General features: G+C 37.2%; 1 protein-coding gene across 12 annotated transcripts in view; it reads left to right on the top strand.

Moving 5' to 3' along the window:
- The window catches only part of agtpbp1 (ATP/GTP binding carboxypeptidase 1), a 336,033-nt gene extending 317,015 nt beyond the window's left edge, over positions 1-19,018 (top strand). For 10 of the 12 annotated variants that reach the window (XM_069929750.1, XM_069929736.1, XM_069929745.1 and 7 more), the window contains one exon: positions 18,079-19,018. In XM_069929750.1, coding sequence (XP_069785851.1) covers positions 18,079-18,271 — 193 coding nt within the window. In that variant the 3' untranslated portion in view covers positions 18,272-19,018. Of the gene's footprint in view, positions 1-1,156; positions 1,305-18,078 lie in introns of all 12 variants that reach the window. The other 2 variants (XR_011354825.1, XM_069929807.1) reach the window with 2 other exon arrangements.
- The last annotated feature ends 4,988 nt before the right edge of the window (positions 19,019-24,006 follow it).

The raw sequence follows: 24,006 nt of genomic DNA on the forward strand, positions 1-24,006 counted from the left end.
TGCCTCTGTGCATTTGTTTCTCCATTTCCACTTACTCTAGACAAATCCAAATAATATTGCTCTATCAGTGGAAGTACACTGGGGATATTGTCAATCAGAGCCTGTGATGCACTTGCTAACAACATTGAAGTTACCGCAACATTAATGATACAAATTAATGCAGAAAAAATGCTCCTTTGAAAAAGTGGGTAATTTTTGCCCTACACATGACGTGATTATAGGCCACTATTGTTTGTTGATTTCAGTACCTGTCGTCGATGCTGATTATTGCATATCAACTGACTTTCTCATTCTTTTGCACTTAGTAGTTCTAGAATCATAAACAAAGGAAATACCTACCCTATTAGTGTCAGATATAAAGGCAAATATCTACAGTATCAAACACATTGAACATTCCAGGCAGAAACTTTATTTCCTTCAGTTTTTTGTGATAGTTTGTGGTAGTAAGTGCTCAGGATGTTTCTCTGCCCCCACCCCCCACCCCCCATTTTCATTGTACTCCAATGCTGTTATTAATTTGTTCTTTTACCTGCTAATTCTTTTCATCTGATATAAGAGAAATCAATAAAATCTTTCAATGATCCCTTTGAAAACATCAATATTGTTTGGCATTGCCTAGCACATACATTTTCTGACAGGTTTATGCTTTATCTTCTGAGGCAAATGTCTGCTTTTCCAGGTGAGAAAAGAATTACTGGCAGTCTTTTTGTTGTAATTTTCATCTTTTGAGGTGTAACATAAGCCCACTCCCTGCACATCACAATTTGTCTTACCCAATATTTGTATATCAATGATGTGTTAATAGGCCCCATTTTTTTTTTTCAAATGAGAAATTTATTGGCTAAATTATTGAATTCTGGTGTGGTGTCTGGCCAATGAGTTGATTCATTAGGCATCAATTGTAATAATCTCTCCCATTGTATGTAATAATTATTATAAATACTTTTTCCTTGGTACTAGCTCAGTAATATTGAACCTTTAAATTGAGCCTAAGATTGTCTTGGTCCTAATTAAATTTAATTAAGACCCTCTCCTGCTCCATTTTGGGTTTAACATGGCACATATGAAGTTTTGAATGAGCAGTCTTCAGCTACATCCAAAGGTTCAGTTTTGACCCTGAACTGTACATGTTGTACTTCCATCCAACAAATTGCAGATTTTTCAAAAGTTGAAGGGAAAACCTGGCATCAACAAAGTGTAAGACGATACTGTTGGAGAACAAATAGAATGCTTTTCCAAAAAAAAAATCACCAAATACACGACTGCCTCGGGGTAGAACATTGACTGAAAATTGAGTATTGTGGGTGAGTTACAGAACCTCACATTTTTTAATCGGTTGATTTCAGCTGGCAATGTAAATTGATGAAGCAAAGAGGTCTCCATTCATATATCAATCCTTCCCTGTTCGATTTATTCTTTCTAATTCTGCTGAGGATATTTTAAAATTAATGACACGTTTGTTTCAACTTCATATTTTAAAAGGTTTTTTTTTGAAGTTAATAAATAAAAAAGTGATTATTTTCATGTGTGAGCAAGGGCACTTTATTCAACTGTGGAGGGGCCAACTGTTCAATTCTGTCCAGGCAGCATAAACTGCTAGTTCAAGCAGTGCTTTTCATCCAGTATTATCCAGGCGAGTCAGTAAAAGGAACCTGCAACTATTTTATCTTGTTCCTTTTCTGAGGTACTTGGCCAGTTTCAGCTTCCTTTGCCTCTTTGGGGGAAGCTGGTCAGGTGACTGCTAAACATTCACAAGTCAGGTATTCATCGCGACTGACCCACTTGCCTTTGTATTCACAAACTCAGTGATCAGGACAGATACTTGTTTTGATGCAATATTATAATTTTCAAACTATTTTGGAAAATTAAAAAGATGTTCCTTTCAAGTTCAAATTTATTGTCAGAGTACATGCATTATATCACATGTAACCCTGAGATTCAGGTATACCAAAATACTTCATAGCTGTGCATTCTTGTTAGTTTTACATATTTTGAAGTATATTCTACATTGATTTGAGTGTGAATGATCATTTAACCACAGAGACAAAAGGAATGAAGGGAAGGCTATTAAAGGACCCACTTTATTTGACTATAATCAATTCAAATGATGCAGAATGCAGAGGTTCTATTATGCATGGAGTTATTTTCCCCTTTTGGATCAATCTGGGTTTCCTTTTTGTATGAAACGGAAATTACCTTTATTGGCTGTAACATAGAAATGTACAGTGTGAAATTGGTCCTGGGCTACATTGTAAAATGGGCAATGGCAAAGTAGCATCCTATCTTTCTTCCAGTTCTTTTTTTGGTATTGGACTGAAGGGAATAAAACAAATTTCTAAAATTGCTTGGGTTGCTTTGAGCTGTCAATCAGCAATTGTGGATTTCAAACCAAGCAAATTTCCTATAATTACACTTGCTTTAAATGCAAATAATCTGAATAAATACTAAACTAATTTTTAATGATGGTCAGTTACCTTATGTTTCAAAGGATATATAAATAATTTATGATAATACATAATTTCCACAGAGCAATAAGATAAATATTTAAATTTCCTGCTTATAGATGGAAGAGCTCTCAGAATTTTCTTTAACTATTAAGTACTGATGTATACTGAAAAGCTCTAAACATAATCCTATTACACCACAAACATAACTATGTGAATACTCTTCTTGAGAAGATTTAATGTTGCTCCTCTCTTCTGTAGGTAAGTTAAGATTCAATAATTTAACTTTAAGAATGCAATCAGATTCATCAGTATTTCAATTATTCTACTTAATTAAAAAAGGCTGTAGAAAATCAATCATGCCTTTTGTAGAGCTCGTCGAAAGAATCAAAGACTTGTTGATCCAAACCAAGGCTTTTATTAGCAAAAGACAGGAACTCTTCACAGGTGGCCGACCAGTCCGGAATGATCCGACCTGGCTAGGGACACAACCCTTTAAGGCCCAGACAATAGGCGTGGCTTAGCTCTCAGCCAATCGCTGTAAGCACAGTCTAGATACAGTAACTATATACACTATGTACATTGGTGATAGATCTGTACTATCACACCTTTGTCTTAGTTCATGATACAATGTTGAATTGCACAAACCATTCATGAGAAATAACTGGACAAGTTGGGTAGGAGAGTCTGTTCATGCCGCATGACTGTGGATGAGGCCTTGTATCGTGGATGATCCTCTATCCACGTGTCCACCTCTGCTACCATTTTATACAGTGGAGAAGCAGTATGTCTGCTTTAATCTCCATCTCAGCATTCTTCACTTCAACTACTTGCTACCCAACTGCGGTAAGCAGTCATTAAGGTTGCCAGCCATTGCATCAAGAGTTGCATCCATATCCGGACATCGTGGAAATAGCTTTATTGCCCTGAAGGATCCAAGCAAATTCAGAGCAAAAACCATCACAAATCATGTAGTTCTCTGGTGCAGAAACACCATTATTACAAGTTTTTCATGCATTGTGGAATTTCTAGCCCATGTTGTCAGCAGCTTTGGAAAAACTTATGAAAAGTTGTTTAGGAATATCTCTTTCCTGTGCAATCATATTCTCTCAATATTGTGATACCTTAAGGTGGCAAATCAGTAATTTTTCAAGGTATTAATTTGCCCTATGTATGAAGTCAGTTTAACCCAGCAGAATCAGACTTCTTTGAAAGCTATATATAAATCCACCAACCTTAGTCAAAAGCATTTGGGAATAATATTGTTTCATTGAAGAACCTGTCACAGCAAAGAAATTTTGGGACTGTTCAGTGGGAGGGATTGATATGTTGATAGGTATAAAGATGAGCATATTCAGGTTAAACATTTTATTATACAAAAGCTCACATTTGAAGAGAAGTAAGATTGGTCTTGTTATGGAAATGGGAGAGAGTGCTATCCAGTGCAGGCCCTAATGTGCATGCTTTCCACTCAAATCTCCTTTAAAACTCATTTGACTCAACTTAAATTTTTGCCCTATTGCTCTTGAAACCTCTTCCTAGCTGAAAAAGATTTTGACTGTCGTGGCTGTCCATGCTTCTCATAGCCTTGTATACTGTACTTTTATCAACCTCCTTTGCTCCAGGTAAAACAACCCCTTTGTTGAAGCTACTGATCCAAGCAACTTCCTAGTGATTCTCCTCAGCACTCTCTCTTGAATAATTGCATCCTCTTTATAGTGTGTCAACCAAAACAGCGCTCAAAACAAGAATGGGTAAGAAGACTTTTCAGTCTGGTTACCATATAACATCCAACTCTTGTGCTCTATGCTGTGACCTATGAAGGGAAGTGTGTTTCATACCTTCTTCTCCACCCTATTGATCCATGTTGCCACTTTCAGGGAAGTATGAACTTGGATTCCCAGATACTATTCATCAGTGTTCCTTGCTCCCCTATCATTTACTATATACGTCCTTCCCCTGTTTGATTTTCAAAAATGCATCATCTCACAGTTGTCAGGATTAAATTCCATCTGCCTATACTTTGCCAAACTTTCCACATGATCTGGATAGAGATTTAGCAAGATCCCTACAATCTCCAGCAACTTTATTTTATGTGCATAGTCAGATGTAATGAAGGTTTTAAATTCATAAGGATCAGGAAAAAAAATTGCCCCTGTTTGACAACAAACAATATTCATCGGGCAGAGATTGGCTAGAGTCACTCAAGCTTGAATGGGCATAGCTATATAGTTGCAGTAGACAGTAGAGGATATTTTAGTCTGGGCAAGGTTCTGATTTTAATATGCAGATCAGTTGTAACATTGAAAGGCACAAGGCCTATTTTTGTAATGGCATGAAACCAATAAATTGCAGAGCTATATAAGTGCTAAAGCTCTCAAGACTAAAGTGTAATAAAAACTAAGGAAATCGGAAAACCATGGTACGCTGATGAAGGTGCAGCAAGGTGACTGGGTTACCAGCCACTTCCATCTCTGTGGTATCTCTGGGGTTACACTGAACAGAACATAGGATGATCAAAAATCTTCTCTGCCTATTCACAGGTTTTGGATGCAGCAAAAGGCTTTTTTTTTAAATTTTAGCCATAGAATGCCCAGCTTGAATGTAAACAATGTGTGCTAATGGTTTTGTTGGTGAATATTTGCCCAAATGCACAAAATTACCATATACTGTAAAAGATCTCCAAGGCTGTCAGATACATTTTTCATTGTCTCCGTAATCAAGAAGATGTATTGATTGCAATAGCAACTGGGGAATAGAACTTGAGAGTTCATGAAGAGGAACAAACAACCTTAAGGCAGTAATTACTCTTGCAAAGAGTGCCACACCGAACCATTTTCAAACATCACACAGAATAATATAGCTTGTATTTCATAAAGTGTTAAATGTTCAAGATTTCTATATGTCAAACTTTGTATTAAAAACATGTCTGAAGAAAATTCTGCCATAATTGTCTATGTTGGAGAACACATAAGGAGATCAGTCTTCTCACTTCCCATGTTGGAACCTCGATTTCCCTATTTGCAGTTTTTCTCCAGCAAGATTGTCTGGAAGCAAAACTGTTTTATTCTGGAAATATGTCAAAATTTATCAGTAACAGTATCAGAATTTATTGTCGGGAACTTGTGTCATGAAATTTGTTGTTTTGCGGCAGGATTGCAAGTGCAAAAATTGCTATAAATTACATTTTTTTTAAAATAAAGAAATTAGTGCAAATAAGAGAAAAAGTGAGGTAGTGTCTGTGGTTCAATATGCATTCAGAAATCTGATGGTGCAGCCGCCTATACCTCCTATCTGATGGTAGCAGTGCATGGCCTGGGTGATGAGGGTCTTTGATGATAGAGGCTGCTTTCTTGAGACACTGCTTCTTGTTGAAGTCCTTAATGGATATACTGTTCTATTTTATGCAGAGGCTGACATGTCGAAACATCTTGAACTTTTGACATTTTGCATAAAATGTAAACCAAAAAGTTATTAAGTCAAAATGTATGGCCACTATCAAATTAAATTACAGTTCAATCAGAACACTTGATGAGGTAGTGAGACTGGAAAGATTTCAACCATTGCGGGAAGTCAATTTCAAAGAGACAGTTCACACCTCATCGCTTTCATCTGCAACTTCTTGGTGCTGTTTTTATTCCATCAATCTTGAAGCTACATTCAATTGAACTGAAATCTGACTCCAACATGATGCATATATCAAATGAATACTTGAACCTGTGCCCATGTGCAAGGGTCAAAGTTCAGAGGCTGTTTCTGTGTGTAGCCAACCTGCAATATTCTTTCACAATTTTTTCACAACAATTAGCAACTAATGAAACAAAAAATATAAAAGGCAAGTTAATCAAAGAGAACACTTTGCTTCTGACTGACATTCTCTGGCTGGCTTGGGGCCATCTAATTCTTGTGCTTAACAATAAAATCATTCTGCATGCGAGCTGCTTTCACAAATTAATGTGAATTTGGTTTCATTTGATTACAATGAAAGACTGAGAAGTTGTAGACCTTAATGCCAATTGTGCTGAATTTTGAACTGCTACTCGCCTAATGAAATATTAAAAAGCACTTAGTCCTACCAAGCAATATCTTTAGCTGCTCCCTAGAGGGACTAGTGAGACCAAGGATGGGATGCGTGCTTGCTTGCTTCTTTGCATCTGTCCCAAGAAAGCTCGGGGTGTCTTGACAGGCATCTTGTTTATCAAACCTCTACATTTTCACTAATGGCTGATAATCAGTTTAGGTCCTTTTAACATGTTTTATCACTTTGCTGGAAGAACCAATTAGAATGCCTCTGAGCCATTACAGGCTTCTGAATTAGCTTGGTGCCTTGGAGATGCACAGAAGAAAATTGAGTTTTGTTAGTAAGAGATATTGGGAGCTAAAATTTGATGCTGTCACCTTCGTTCTGAATATCTTTGACATTACTGCCGAGACTGCATGGAAATTTGTAGTTGTACAATGCATCACCCTGCTGAGGAAACCTTGAGAAAATCAGGAGTAACAAACAAAATTTCATCTGTATCTCAGTACAGAGTCTGAATTTAGGCAAATGGGATAAGTGTAGATGGGCAGCATGAACGTAATGGGGTACTTCTGTGCTGTACAATTCATGGAACTACACGGAAAACTAACCACAGTTATTTCATGAAAAACATTGAATATCTACTGAACATGCTATGCAATAGTTAAATATTCATATAACCAACATGTTCTTTCTTCTGCTGATCTAGGAATCTCTGAGAAATTTATTTGAGATTTGACCTGCATTCTGAATTATTGAAAGCCTTGTGACTCTTCTGTAATCTCTTGGATGCTTTCTGTGACAGCAAGTTAATTCAGATTTTCATTAATGTTGGTTTATAGTTTTACAATTCTTCCCAGATGTGAGTAATCACCTTGTTTCAACTAGACTTATCCTCTCCCCTGTCCACCAGCCCCCAACAACCTCAACCAGAGTTGTTTGAAAAAGCAGAATATACTGCTAGTGGAAGAACTGAACTTAGATTTCCAGAGAAAAATTTGTAACATGTTTGTGAAAGGATAATGCAGAAAATAAAAGCTCATGCTGGAAATGTTACTGAAGACCAGAAGATGTTGGAGCAGAATTAGACCACTCAGCCCATTGAGTCTGCTCTGCTGCTCAAATAGTGTCTGATGTAATTTTTCCTTTCAACCCTATTTTCTTGTCTTCTCCCCATAACCATTGACACCCCCTACTAATCAAGAACTTATCAATCTTTGCTTTAAATGTACCCAATGTCGGTCATCACAGCCATCTGTGAGAACAGATTCTACAGATTCACTACCCTCTATCTGAAAAATGTTCTCCTCATTCTCCATTCTTAAGGGACGTCCTTTTATTCTAAGGCTGTGCCACTGGTCCTAGACTGTCTGACTACTGGAAACATTTTCTCCACATCCACTCTGTCCAAGCATTTCAATATTCAGTATTTTGCAATAAACCCCACCCTTCATCCTTTAAACATCAGTGAGTATAAGCCCAGAGCATCAAATGCTCCTCATACCTTATCCCTGCAATCATTCTAAACATTTTCTGGATCCTCTCCAAAACTAGCACATTCTTCCTTGGTTATGGGGCTCAAAACTACACATAATACTCTTAAATGTGGTCTGACCAATGCCTTGTAAAGCCTCAACATTGTATCCTTGCCTTTATATTCTCATCCTCTCAAAATTATTGTTAACATTGCCTTTGCCTTCCTTACTACTGACAACCTGCAAGATTACTGCCTGCCCCTCCACCATTCGTAAACTTGGCCACAAAGGCATTAAATCCATCATCTAAATTATTTGCTTACTATGTGAAAAGTAGCAGACCCAATATCGACCCCAGCCAGAAAAGGCCCCTTTATTCCCACTCTTTTTTTTCTGCCAGTCAGCCAATCTTCTATTGATACTAGTACCATTTGCAGAACATCATCGGCTTCTATCTTGTTCAACAGCATCTTGTCAAATAATATGTTGTTATACATTAAAAATTAGCTGGCTAATAAGAAATAGAGAGTAGGCATAGCAGAGCTTTTTTTTCTTGTTAGCAAGAGGTAAAGTTCAGGTCAGTGAGTGGGAAATTATGGTGGAAAGTATGAAAATTAGCAGAAAAGCAAAATAAAGTGTATTATCTAAATGGTGAGAAATCGCAGAGCTCAGATTCAGAGGGATTTGTGTGCTCCAATATCATGTGCAAAAGGCTCATTTGTAGCTACTACAGATAATTAAGAAAGCTAACAATGTGGCTGTTTATTTAGGGGAATTAAATACAAAATTAAAGAGGGTATCCATCAGCATTTAGCACATTTGGGGAATCACAACTGGAACATAGGTCTCCTTGTTTAAAGAAGTATGAAATGTGTTTGCAACAGCTCAGAGGTTTATTAGATGAATAAAAGGCAGTGCCAAATTTTCAAGAGAGCCATTGTTTTCAAGAGAGATTTGGAAGTTGGTTCGACATAAGAGGGAGGCCTACATTAAATACAGGAAGCAAGGGATGAACAAGTTGCTTGAAAGATACATAGATTGTAGAAAGAAGCTTAAGAAGGAAATTAGGAAAGCGAAAAGTAGGTACGAGGTGGCTAAACCAAATAGGGTGAACGTTAATTCGAAGGGTCTTTACAAATATGTGAATAGCAAAATGAGAGTGAAAGATAGAATTGGTCCACTAGAGAATCGGAGCGAACAAATGTGTGAGGAGCCAAATGAGATGGGGGAGATATTAAATTAATTCTTCTTGTCGGTATTCACTGGAGGAAGGGATATGGAATTGTGTAGGATAATTGAGGCAAAAGGGGTAATTATAGAAAAGATAGGGAATAGGAAGGAGGGGGTGTTAGAACTTCTGAGGGATATAAAAGTGCATAAGTCTCCGGGTCCCGACAGGATTTTCCCCAGGACCTTAAGGGAAGTCGGCGAGGAAATAGCGGAGGCTCCGACAGTGATTTTTCAACAGTCACTAGAGGAGGGTGTGGTTCCGTGGGACTGCCATGTTGCAAAAGTGGTTCCACTGTTTAAAAAGGGCTCAAGGTGTAGGCCCAGCAATTATCGGTCAGTAAATTTGACATCAGTGGTTGGTAAACTTATGGAAGGTATTCTTAGGGATAGTATGTATAATAATCTAGAGGGGCAGGGATTGATCTGGGACACCCAATATGGGTTTGTGAGGGGTAGGTAATGTTTGACAAATCTTGTTGAATTTTTTGAGGAAGTGACTAGAAAGGTTGATGAAGGTAGAGCAGTAGACGTGGTCTATTTAGATTTCAGTAAGGATTTTGATAAGGTTCCACGTGGAAGGTTGGTGAGGAAGATTCAGTCACTAGGGATAGATGTTGAGGTACTCAGATGGGTTCAACAGTGGCTAGAAGATAGGCACCAGAGAGTCATGGTGGACAACTGTCTGTCAGGATGGAGGCCAGTGACGAGCGGTATGCCTCAGGGATCGGTGTTGGGTCCTTCGTTGTTCATCATTTACATTGATGATTTGGTTGATGGGTTGGTAAATTGGGTGAGTAAATATGCAGATGATACAAAAATAGGGGGAGTTGTGGATAGTGAGGAGGGTTTTTGTGGACTGTAGAAGGATTTGGACTGCTTAGAAGAGTGGGCTGAAAGATGGTAGATGGAGTTTAATATAGTGTGAAGTGCTTAATTTTGGGAAGAATAACCAAAATAGGACATATGCAGTGAAGGGGAGGACAATGAGGAATGCAGAGGAACAGAGAGATCTTGGAATAATGGTTTAACATTCTTTGAAGGTGGAGTCTCATGTAGATAGGGTGGTGAAGAAGGCTTTTGGAATGCTGGCCTTTATAAATCATAACATAGAATATAGGAGTTGGGAGATGATGTTGAGACTGTTCAAGGCATTGGTGAGGCCAAGTTGGAATATTGTGTGCAGTTCTGGTCTCCAAATTATAGGAAGGATATCAATAAGGTAGAGAGGGTGCAGAGAAGATTTACTAAAATGTTGTCTGGACTGCAGTATCTAGAATACAGAGAAAAATTGAGTAGACTGGGTCTTTATTGATTGGAGCATAGAAGGTTGAGAGGGGATTTGATAGAGGTTTATTAAATTATGAGGGGAATACATAGAGTAGATGTGAATAGGCTCTTCCCCTTGAGGGTAGGGGAGATTGGAATGAGGGGTCATAAGATAAGGGTTGGGGCAAAACTTTAGAAGTAACATAAGGAGAAGCTTCTTCACTCAGAGAGTGGTGGCTGAGTGGAATGACCTTCCGGAAGAGGTAGTTGCAGCAGGGTCATTTCTATAATTTAAGAGGAGATTGGATGAGTACATGGATGTGAGGGGATTGGAGGTTTATGGGCAGGGAGCAGGTAGGTGGAACTAGTGGAGTTTCACTTAAATTGGTGCGGACTAGAAGGGCCAATGTGGCCTGTTTCTGTACTATAATTGTTATATAGTTATATGTGAAACAAGCAGCTTTTCTTATGAGGAACGGACAGGTTAGGTAAATAGGCTAACACATGGAGTTTAGAAGCATGAGAGGGGACTTGATTGACCCATGTAAGGTCCTGAGGAATATTGACAGGGTGGATGAAGAAAGGGTATTTCCTCTTGGGGGAAAATTAGGATGAATGTACAGTATTTAAGATTAAGATGAAGAGATTTTTTTCTCTCTGTGAAGAATATTTGAAACATTTTAAAGGTTCACGGAGTCACTTGAATATTTTTAAGGCAAAGATAGATTCTTGAGAAGCAAGGAGACGAGGGTTACTTCAATTAGACTGAATAGTACACAATTGAGGTTGCAATCAGATCAGCTATCATATTCAATGGAGAAGCAGGCTTGAAGAGTCATAAAGCTTAGATCATAGAACACTACAGCACAATACAGGCCCTTCAGCCATCGAAGTGATGCCAACTCATTATATTCCTTAAAAAAATACGAAAGCCATCCTACTTCATTTTTTTTTAAACTTTATTTAAGATTTTATAACATGAATAACATATAGGATTACATTAAAAAAATTAAGAATAAAATAATAAAATTACAATACAGTATCAGTAATCTAAATAAACTATACCCTCCCCAATAATTATTACACATTAATAACCCAACTCAAATTAGTCCAACCCCCCCTTTCCCCCCCAAAATAAAGAGTGAAGAATTAATAAAGTTAATAATATATGTGAGAGAAAAAAACCCATTTACAAAAAAAAACAAAAACATAACCGATTAAAATACTAACAAAAAGAAAAGTAATTAATACTAAGATATCAGACTTAAAAAACATATTTAAATCAAACTTAAATGCATATATTTAACAAACGGAGTTAAGATGAAACATATATTTAACTCAAACTTAATATAAAAAATTAGTAAAATTAGTAACATTATCTATCAAAAATTCTTAAACAATAATCAATTCTTAAAAAAAATTGTAGCATGAAAAAAAGATGAAAAAAAAACTTTCTCTATAGAGATAAACCTTCACCAAATATGAACTAACTTCACATCTATCATCATATTAGTCACATAAACCACCATCTTAAAACAAAATTCAAACCTCATTAAGCATTGTACAATTCAATTTTAGTACTCTTCCACCATTTTTCCCTTTTACTCTTGAATAGCTATCCAATAAAAGCTCCAATACCACATTTAAATATCCCCAATCATTACGTTAAAATTCAGATATCCAAATAATAAAAACACATCTACAACGAAATCTATATCTTCAACAAATGGAGCATAAACCACAAACAAAATTCAAGCCTCATTAAGAATTGTACAATTCAATTTATAACTTTCACCATTATTCCCTTCGTTCTATAACTAAAATAGCAAAATAATACACCAGAATTACCACTCCTTTCACCTTAAAGTTAAAGAAAAAATATTTAAAAAAACTTATCCATCCCATTCACATTTAAATTTCAGATATTCCTTATCTACTGAATAAACTTTACAAAAAAAACCACATCAATTTTTAGTTTTTTAAACAATCAAATACTTTCTTATGCTTTTTTTTTTACATTTAAACAATAAAAAACCCTTCACTCTTTAATCTAATAATACAAAAAAAAGGAAAAAAAAACGGGTAGGAGTTTAAAAATACTCCCTCCTGTCTAAACCGCGCAATGCGGTAACTCCCAAAAAAAATGGGTGTGAGATAACTCACACGTAGCAGATGACTTTCAGGAAATAGTGCCTATCCAGTTCTCTCCCCCAACTCTCACTTCATCTTAAACTAACATCATCATTATTTAATATCCCTTTTTTTAAAAAAAAAACATTAGAAAAAAAAAGGACAACTCTTCTTTTAATCAGCTCCAACTGCCGAGTCACCATTACAACCATTCCTTCTTGGAGCACGGCTCTTTTCTTCCATCTCTTGTCTCCTTAGAGATTGCGGCGGACTATGTCTCTGTTGAAACTGAGTAATTGGCAGCTCTTGAGCAAATGCTATAGCTTCCTTTGGAGAATCAAAGAACTTTGGTTGGCAACCATCTTGAAAAACCTTCAAAACAGCTGGATATCTAAAGGTTGCCTTGTAACCTTTCTTCCACAACAACTCTTTAGCAGGATTGAATTCCCGTCGTTGGAACATAACTTCTTGACTCAAATCCGCATAGAAGAAAACTCGATTATTTTGAATCATCAAGGGTGATTTTCTCTGTTGTGCATTTCTAATAGCCACTCGTAAAATTATTTCTCTGTCGTAATAATTCAAACAACGAACCAAAACAGGTCTTGGACTTTGCCCTGAAATAGGTCTTCTACGCAAGGCTCTGTGAGCACATTCCAGTATTATACCTTCCGGGAAATGTTCTTGACCCAGCACCTGCGGAATCCATTCAGTAAAAAATTTTCTTGGGTCTGGTCCCTCCATACCTTCCGGCAAACCAATAATCTTTATATTGTTCCGTCTGGATTGGTTTTCCAAATAATCAATCTTTTTCACCAAATTTTTATTTTGAGTTTGTAAGTCTTCGACCATTTTGGTCACATCAAAAACTTGATCCCGTATTTTGACTATAACTTCTTCACACGAATTAAATTTATCTCTCACTTCAAGCTTAAAAGCTCCAAACTCAGCCATCTGTTGAGAATGTATTTTCACCAGAGTATTAAACCTAGTACCAAGTTCAGTCATAATCTTGGATAATCCCTGCATTGTATAAGATAATTTAAATTCAAGATTCACAAAAATCTTTTCAATTGGAAGAGATTTTGGCTCAACAGATTCCTGCTTCTTCTGCATAACCAAAGGATCTTCTGTTCCTTCCTTCATTCTGGTTGTCTTCCTTGTAGTATGACTGCGTGTGGAAACCCCAGCCACAGCCTCTCCAGCAATGACTGGAGGACGCTGGCCGGGGTTTTCCCCAGTCCATAATGTATTAAGTTCTCCCAGTACATCAAGTTGTATAGGTTCTTCTATCTCAAGAGATGCAGTTTGCAGCGCCACCTCTACAGTTGACAAATGCCTTTGAGTAACTCTTTGTTCTAAAGGCTGTTTGGCGCCCTCTTTAAGGGGCTCTACCGATGTAACATAGAGCTCTACATCCGAACATTGTACCTCTCTCCTGGGATCCATTTCACGCTGAGTCCCGGTGTCTTTCCTGTAGGTAGGCTCCAAAACTTGAACTTTTGGAAAATGTAGTTTTTTGATGATCTGTTGTCATTTTTTTTTGCTTTTTTCCACCAATTGTACCATCAGAAGTTAAATTAACAGCACTGAAATTATCTAAACTTTTAAAGAATTTTAACAGGCATTTCTAGACAAAGCAATAAGATTGAGTCAGTAGAGGACTGGAAGGCACGTCTGATCCTTACGCCATCTTGCCACGCCCCCCAGCCATCCTACTTCATAACCCTTTTATTTCTCTTCCATCCATGTGCCTGTCTAAGAGTCTCTTTAATGCCCCTAATTTTTCAGCCTCCACCATCACCCCTGGCAAGGCATTCTAGACACCCACAATTTTCTGTATAAAAATAAATACCCCTGATGTCTCCCCTAAACTTCCCTGCCTTCATTTTGTACATATGTCCACTGGTTTTTGCTATTCCTGCCCTGGGAAAAAGGTGCTGGCTGTCCACCCTATCTATGCCTCTCATCCTTCTTGGCTCCAAAGAGAAACCTACCAGGTCTGCTAACCTTGCCTCACAAGACTTATTTTCCAATCCAGGCAACATCCTGGTAAATATTCTCTGCACCCTCTCCATAGCTTCCACATCCTTCCTATAATGAGGTGACCAGAACTGAACACAATACTCTAAGTGTGGTCTCACTAGTGATTTGCAGAGTTTAAGCATGACCTTCCGACTTTTGAACTCAATCCCCCCCATTAATGAAGCTCAACATCCCATAAGCCTTCTTAACTATCCTATCAACCTGCACAGCAACCTTGAGGGATATATGGAATTTGACTCCAAGGCCCCTCTGTCTATACACACTCTTAAGTAACCGATCATTAGCCCTGTACTCAGTCTTCTGCTTTGACCTTCCAAAACGCAACACCTCACACTTTCCCGAATTGAACTCCATCTGTTGCTTTTCCTCCCAACTTTGCAACCTGTCTATATCCTTTTGTAACCTACAGCAACCTTCAACACCATCTGTAACTCCTCCAACCTTCGTGTCATCCACAAACTTACTGACCTATTCTTCTGCGTCTTCACCTTGGTCATTTATAAAAATCACAAAGAGCAGGGATCCCAGAACAGATCCCTGCAGAACTCCACTAGTCATTTGCCTCCAGGTAGAATACTTTCTGTCTAATGCTACTTTCTGCTTTCTACATGGAAGCCAATGTTCATGCAGCCAAGGTCCCACGAGTCTCTTGGGGGACCTTGTCAAATACCTTATTAAAATCCATATAGACCACATCTACTGCCCTGTCCTCATCAATTTTTTTTGTTACCTCCCCACAAGGTTCAATAAGTTCATGAGGCATGACCTTCCCTTCACAAAGCCATGCTGACTATCCTTGAGAAGACTGTACTTCTCCAAATGTTCATAGATCATATCCTTAAGAATCCAATAGTTTGCATACTATTGACATAAGACTCACTTGTCTAATTCCCAGGATTCTCTCTATTACCTTTTTTAAACAAGGGAATCACATTTGCCATTCTCCAGTTCTCTGGCATTTCCCCAGTGGCTAGTGAGGATTCAAAGTCCAAAGCCACTGCCCCAATCTATCACCTCCCTCGCTTCCCACAGCAACCTGGGGTAGATTGCATCCAGCCCGAGGGACATAGCAATCTTAATGTTGATAAGAAGATCCATTACTACTACTTCTGGAGGAATCTAAACCAGCTGTAAAAATGGCAGATGGAATTTAATGCAGACAGTGTGAAGTGTTGCTATTTGGACGGACAAACCAAGAAAGGACATGCACTGTAAATGGTGGGGCATTGTGGAATGTGATAGATAAGAGGGATCTGGAAATATAGGTATTTAATTCCCTGACAGTAGCATCACAGATGGATAGGTTTTTAAATAAACTTTTGGCATGTTGGCCTTCATAAATCAAAATATTGAGTATAGGAGTTGGGACATTATGGTAAAGTTGTAAAAGACATTGTGGAGGCCAAATTTAGAGTATTATGTGTAGTTTTGGTCATCTAACTACAGGAAAGATATCAATGAGATAGAAAGAATGCAGAGAAGATTTACTAGAATGTTGTCCAGACTTTAGGATCTGAGTTGCAGGGAAAGGTTAAACAGGTTAGGACTTTATTCCCTGGACTGTAGACAAATGAGGGGAGATTTGATAGAGGTATTTAAAATTATGGGGATAAATAGATTAAATGTAGATAGGCTATTTCACTGAGTGTAGGTAAGATATAAACCAGAGGACATGAGTTAAGGGGGAAAGGGAAATCGTTTAGGGGAATATGAGTGGGAGTGTGGAACGAACTCCCAGTTGAAGTGGTGAATGCCGGCTCAATTTTAATATTCAAGAAAAATTTGGACCGGTACATGGGTGGGAGAGGTTTGGAGGGTGATGGACTGGGTGCAGGTCAGTGGGACTAGACAAAAAAAATGGTTTGGCACAGACTAGAAAGGCCAAAGGGGCCTATTTCTGTGCCATAATGTTCCTTAATCTCAACATCATCCACCATAAAGCCTGTTCTATTCTGACTTCACCCTGATCAAGGACCTTTTCTCTTGTGAATACTGATGCAATGGATTAATTTAGGACCTCGCCAACCACCTCTGCCTCTGCCTCCGGGTACATGTTGCCTCCTTTATCCTTAAGTGGCCCACCTTCATTCTCCCATCATTTCTCTGTTCTTAACATATGCATAGAATGACTTGGGGTTCTCCTTAATCCTACATGCCAAGGCCTTCTCATGTCCCTTTGAGCTCTCCTAATCCTTTCTTAAGCTCCTTCCTAGCTACCATATACTTCTCTTGAGCTCTTCCTGTTTCGTGCTCCCTATTTTTTTCTTCCTCTGGACTAGCTGCCTCACCTGTTTCCTCAACCATGGTTCCCTTTTCCTCCCACCTTTTCCCTGTCCCTGTGGGACAAACCCATCCTGAACTCAGCACGAGTGGTCCCTAGTTATCCTTCACATTAGTTTTGTGTCTTCACTCTTGAACATCTGTTTCTAATTTTCACTTGCTAGTTCCTGCCTCATCCCATCATAATTATCCATTCCCCAATCAAACACTCTCCCTGCTGACTCGATTCTTGTTTGAAACACTGAAATTTAAAGTGTTACTAATGCCTTCTGATGCTGTGGAATCCCACAATTTTTTTGAGACAGTTGCTAAAGCTGCACCTATCCATGTTTGAAAACTGTGCCAAGCAGTGCATCAGCTGGTTCCTTTTGCCTCCAAAGAAAGCATTATGAAATATCATATGAATATTGATGACTGTATTTTTATAAAAGTTTTGAATTATGTACAGTCCTCTTATGTTTGGCATTTTACTCTGGAGAGTGAAGCAAGTTTTGTTTTACATTTCCTTAAGTAAAATTCTGTGATGAAGGCTCAAAATTATGAAGGTCACCATTTTGGATCATTGTTCAATACATTGTTTTTCATGAGGCTGTGCAGTTCTGTTCATTTTAGAGGATTATGTTATCAGAATCATTGGTTTCCATTTCCTATTGATCAAAATATTCCTCAAATTTATTTCTGTGCAAGGATCTTTGACTAACATGGAAATCAAAATTAGTCTGTGTTAATTGTTACTTTGTGCATTGTTGTTGAAATGGAGAGAATTCTTCGCCTCCTTGATATTTTGGGACCTTCGTCTATCCAAATAGAATATTTTCGGTGGCAAACAAATGATAAAATATGTACAAACTGTGAAATGTCTCAGGATAGTTTTGATCAGCCAGTTCTTCTTGTTTACTCAGTATCCATGCAATAAAGAGGACAAGAATAGTTGGACTGAAGTTAGTTGAGGTTGTGCCTTTGGTTTTTTTATAGTACACTTCAGATTTGTTCTGTTTTAATATGAGTTAACATCAGGATCTGCCGTTTTTGTTGAAGATTGTGATCTGATAGATTTTAATACCAAAAGGAATTTTATATTTTAACATGGACCACAAGTATCTAAATCTTGCAAGTCTATTTTCTCTTGAAGGTTGCGGATTTCAACTACATCTGACTTCTATTTTGTATGTGTTCCAATCCACAGTCCCACTACGCAAGTCCTTGATGAGGATGAACCTCGTTGCCTTGAAGAGGTTGATTACAGCGCTGAGAGCAGTGATGAGCAGGAAGGTGATTTGAATGAAACAACAGACTTTGATCCCCAATACTTTGATGCAAGTATGCAGGAGGAGCAACTTTCTGATTCTGACATCCCAAAGAGAGACTGCTTTCCTTAAGTTGTAAATCACCACATAGAGGCTGAAAAAAATTACAAAATCTTAGAGTCAATCAAAGATAACAAATCCGGGTTAAAATAGTCCACCTTGAATATGTGATAGCCACTCAGGCATATTGGCTAAATTAATAATAAATTTACTGCTGGTAATAGTGGAAAGTTGAACTGTGTTATTTAATATTGACTTCAGGTGCATTTGTATAAGTCAAGGGATATTGCTGTGATGCTCTTACTTGCTGAGAAGGCAGTTGCATGGCTAAAGATTTGTCCCCATGCAATTTTATTTTCTCCCTTTTTTCTTTGTGCTTGACTGTACGCACAATTTATTTCTAAGGTATGTACCTGTATGTATAATTTGAATACTCTTAATATATTGTGGAGAAGTTGGTTAGAATTTGCTGCAACTTCAAATTAATGTATGTATTTATTTATCTTTTTATTGTTGTCTCAGACATGATTGTAGGGCTGTTTGAAAGAAATTATGCTGCTTCAGCTACAAGATTCAAATATTGAGTATGCTGTTTATTGTCATTGAACTGAACTGTATCTAAATTGCCGAAAGAATATATTGCACATTGTTGTGGGTTGTATAAAAAGTAATGGATAACCTGTATTGAATTTAAATAGTACATAATCTATCCTATTCAAAATATTGATGTGCACCTTCTTTGTACAGTGGCTTCTCATGAATAACGAAACAACGTAAAAAAAATTTCAGACCATGAATTAAAAGTTTTGTAATGTGATAGTGAATGTTAATGTGCCTGTCATTTTTTTTTCTCTATTTTTTCATAAATGGTAATAAGATAATTAAGGTTCTAATGTATACTATCATTAGGAGGGAACCCAAAGTATTCTAAAATGTAGACTACAGATTTCAGACATTAACCATTGATCCTAACCTGTGCAATTAGTTTTGTATACATGTAGTTCATTGATCCTAATCTGTGCAATTAGTTTTGTATACGTGTAGTTCATTGATCCTAACCTGTGCAATTAGTTTTGTATACGTGTAGTTCATTGGGTGTATTAATAAATTGAAGCACATGACTACAAAAAAACTGTTAAACCTAATAGCCATGATGAATTAAAATCTTGTTCATAAAAGCATATATTTTAGATTATTTAAATAAGGTATCCAAAAGTTCTCTATAAGAGCCTCAACAGTAAAGTATGCAATGAGAAATAACGTTATCACAACTGATTTCAGCTATAAAGCTGAAAATATTAACAATAGATAATTGATAAAAAGTTATAATATGCTTGAACTACATATAATGTGGCTAATGGAAGGGGGTGGTGGGTTCCTGAAGATACAACTATGGTTAAATTCCAGTGTAGAGGGTTTCATAGACTCTGAGTTTTAAAGCGTGGAAATAGACTATTCATCCCAATTTATCCATGCTGATCAATTTTGCCCACCTGAGCTTTTTAAATTGCAATTGGCTCAATCCCTCTAAACCCTTTGTATTCATGTGCTTATTCAAATGGATTGAAAATGTGATCATTGTAATCCACCCCTGTACCACATACACACCCCCCTCAGGCTGAAAAAGGTGCCCTTCTTTCATGCCTCATCTTAAATCTATGCCCTTTAGTTTTAGACCCCCCCCCCCAACTTGGGGGAAAAGATTATAACTATTTTCCTGCTCTGTTGGCCTTTTTATGGTGAAACCCTACATTATAGCTGTCTCAAGTATGTTGACGACCTATAAGGCAGATTCTGTGGTGCCTTAGGAGTCATCTTCCAGAGCTGAGGGAGGCAGGGTGAGTGGTGCAGTAGTGCCGCCTGCCACCGTGACATCAAATTTGTGCATCAAGAAGGAAAAGTGGCCTATTCTCAACAATGACAACCGAAGAGCAGGTAAGAGTATTAATGGAGATCTGTGCAAGCAGTTTTAGGACTTAGGCAGATCTCCTGCACAACATAATCACCTCTATTAACCATATGGGTTTTTTAAAATTTGGGTCCTGGGTTGTGGGCTGATGGCATCAATGCGACATCATCAGCCCTCCCCTTTGCAGCTGCTTTCATTTTATGGAGGAGGTGGAGCGTCTGCACTCTACCTTTAAATATACCCGCCTAGGCGGATGGAAGCTGGAGCATATTCCAGCAGTCCATCCACCTTCAGATCTTTTATGGAGGTAAGTGCAGCGATGTAAAGATGGAGAATCTCTGTCATTACATTTGTGTTGTTTCCTCTATAAAAGGGCCTTCTGTCTCTAAGGTCACCCCTCATCCTTCCATCCTCCAGCCTATCCAGTTTCTCTTTATAACTCAAGCTCCAATTAACATCTTTATAAATCTCTTCTGTACTTTTTTCCTTCCATTAGCTAGGTGATCAGAACTACTCACAAAACTCCAATTGTGATCTCAACAATGTCTTGAAATGTTGTAACAAAATTTCATATCTTCTACTTAACACCCTGAACAATGAAGGAAAGTGTGCCAGTCACCATTTTTACCACCCTGCCCTTCTGTATTGGCACTTTGAAGGAACCGTACACCTGTACCCCAAGGTCTCACTGTTCTACCACACTTTCCAAGGCTCTGCCATTTACTGTGCAAGTCCTTCCTTGGTTTAATCTACCAAAATGAGATGGGAGGGTTAGCACAGCATTTAGCGCAATGCCATTACAGTCCCAGCAACCTGGGTTCGAATCCAGTGCTCTCAGTAAGAAGTTTGTACGTTCCTCTGTGTCTGTGTGAGTTTCCTCTCAGTGCTCTGGTTTCCGCCCACCTTTCAAAGTGTATAGGTTGTAGGTCAATTGGGTGTAATTGGATGGCATGGACTTGTGGGCTGAAAAGGTCTGTTGCCATGTTGCATGTATAGGCCTATGTCTACATCAAGTGTCACCTGCCATACCTTAGCCCACTTTTCCAGTTGATCTAGAACTTCTTGTAATCTCAGATAACTTTTGTCACTGTCCACTTTGACAACTTACTAACAAGGTCACTTTATTCTGATCCAAATCATTAATTTTGATGACAAACAACAATGGAACTGCAGCACACCAAAAGATTGGAAAGCAGTGAATAGATTCCTAATCCTTAGTAGCATTTGTAAACTCCTAGTGTGTTGGTCCGTTCACATATGAGTACCAAAATCTCTAATTAAGCACAATTTCTGTAATTGCTTTTGGATTTTTATGCAATGGCAATAGAAGTGTCAACAATTTCTGACTTTAGTTATCCCTATAATCTTTCATAACAGAAATGAAAAATAATATTTGCATAGCACCTTCTGTCGCCTTGAAGTATCCCAAAGTACTTCACAAGGGAGAAAGTATGTAATAAATGTAATAATTGTTCAATTTTATGACATTTGCAATGATAATGTTCCTTAAAAACAATGGGGTGATTCAAATTGAGTCCATTATCTGTTGATGCTTGAGTGAGATTTTCAAAAACCTTTTGAATTAACATTTTAAAATCTCCAATAACAATTATAATTCAATTGCACAACATTACTGCTGACTATCTCCAGCACTTTCATGTTTTTCCAGAAAAAAAGTAGTCCTCAGTGCAAAAGATATTCAGCAACAAAAGACAACATAATCACATCAATGACCAGGTCTTCACTACTGCTGTCTTTAATAAACTGTTATCCATTTCCATAACTGCAGAGTTTGGGACTTAAGTGCAAAGGATTAAGTCCACAACAATTGCACTACAGATCACTAGTAGTTTCTGCAGACTTCTCAGCTGTGGCACTGTAAATTCTGCCCTCTATTCCTGCATTAGTTTGGGCCTAATGTAAGAGGAGCAAGCCAACTCATTTCAAAGGAGGAAGTGAGAGTGAAGTGTAAGTGCCTTCCATATTTACATGTTAAAAATCTTAATTCAAATGCATTCAGTATTTGAGTTTATTTTAAAGCTTTCGATTTAAAGTAATTAATTGGTTATAGGTTCCAAATATCAGGAACACTACTTCAAGGTTGCCTCTCCAAATTGCACACTGTTCTGAATTAGAAATGTGTCCGTCTTTCATTATATCCCCATCCCAATGTCCTTTATGAGTATATTCACCAGATAGACTGCAGCAGTTCATGACGCTGGCCCACCCCCATCTTAAAATACCCAGGAAATAGCAATAAAGGCCTTAATTTAGCAATTTCTGTAAAGATTAAAGAAACATTCACAAACATAAAAGTTATTTGACAGCCTGGGGCTGATCTAATTGGCTCTGTTGAGAGAAGAGTGATATGTGCCTAATGGCTTTGGAAGCCTTACCTGAGGAAGAACATGCTTTTTTTTTCAATTTTTTTTTTTGCCAAGTAACAAAATTATATATTTCAAAATCAATACATGCTTTTTGTTTAAAACACTTTCTCTCCTCTCATGCGCTCCTTCCTACACAGAAACCCCCACCCCCCCCAAAGAAAGCAAGAAAAGAAGGAAGAAAAAAGAAAGAACAGAGAAAGAAAGAAAAAAAAGAGACTAATTTTAAAACAATACTGGATATTATCTTATGGATAAATTATGACTTAACTATTCTAACACTTACAACTATCATTATATCTTTTAAATATATAGTAAAATGAAACACTACTGTGTAATACATAACACTTAATCAAAATCTAAGTATAACTCATGCTTTGTCTAATAAAATAAAATGAAATACACTAAGGTGAAGCCGGGGAGTGACAAAGTTCACACCAAATTTCTACCAATTGACATAATGTAATTACTTATAAAATTATAACACTGATCTTTTGCATATATGGCAACCAAATTTTCAAAAAATTATCATATTTGTTCTTTAAATTAAAAGGTATACAACTTCGCATTTCACCATGCCATCTATCTCATACCAAATCCATATCCAATTTCCATGAATCAGCTATACAATTCCTGGCAACTACCAACGCAACCTTTAAAAATTCTTTTTGAAACCAATCCAATTTTAAATCTGGACCAATCCTTGATATATCCCGCAAAAGAAACAACATGGGGCTTCTCAGGAGTTTAACACCTATTACCTGTTGAAGAAAATCTATTACATTAGTTCCAAAAAAAATTAAATTTGGAGCCCATGTAGAGTGTAATAAAGTGCCTGTGTCCTGTTTACATCAAAAACACATCTGAAATATCTGGCTTTAATCTATTAAGCTTTTGTGGCATAATATATAACTGATGTATGAAATTGTATTGCACCACCATTCTATATCTAACATTTATTGTATTTTTCATACTATCATAATATATTTGTGTCCAAAATTTATATGTATATCCAGGTCTCTTTCCCACCTTTGTTTAGATTTATGAAAATCTTTCTTCTTTACTCCCCTCAGAAGAAATAAATACATAACTGATGTGAACTTTTTATATTTGGATTTGATATTATTGTTTCTATTTCATCATCTTCTAACAGTAAATAAGATGTAGCTAATCTTACTCAGCAATAAGCCTTTAATTGATAATATCTGAATATTGTATTGTATTCCATATTTAGCTTTCAATTGGTCAAATATCATTAAATATCTGCCTTGATAACTCTTTAATAAATTTTATTTCTTTTTTTGATCAGTTAATAAAATTTTTGTCATTCAACATAAATGGGATCAATTTATTTTGCACCAGTGGCATCTTCACTAATCTATACCCCTTAACTCCCATCAATATATGTACCTTATGCCACATTCTAACAAATGTCTTAATATTGGTGTGCATGTTTCTCCAGTTAATAATACCTCATTCCATTTAAATAAAAATTCATCAGGTTCTTTTTCACC

The sequence above is a fragment of the Narcine bancroftii genome, chromosome 1 (genome assembly GCF_036971445.1).
Source record: "Narcine bancroftii isolate sNarBan1 chromosome 1, sNarBan1.hap1, whole genome shotgun sequence".
Taxonomy (NCBI): domain Eukaryota; kingdom Metazoa; phylum Chordata; class Chondrichthyes; order Torpediniformes; family Narcinidae; genus Narcine; species Narcine bancroftii.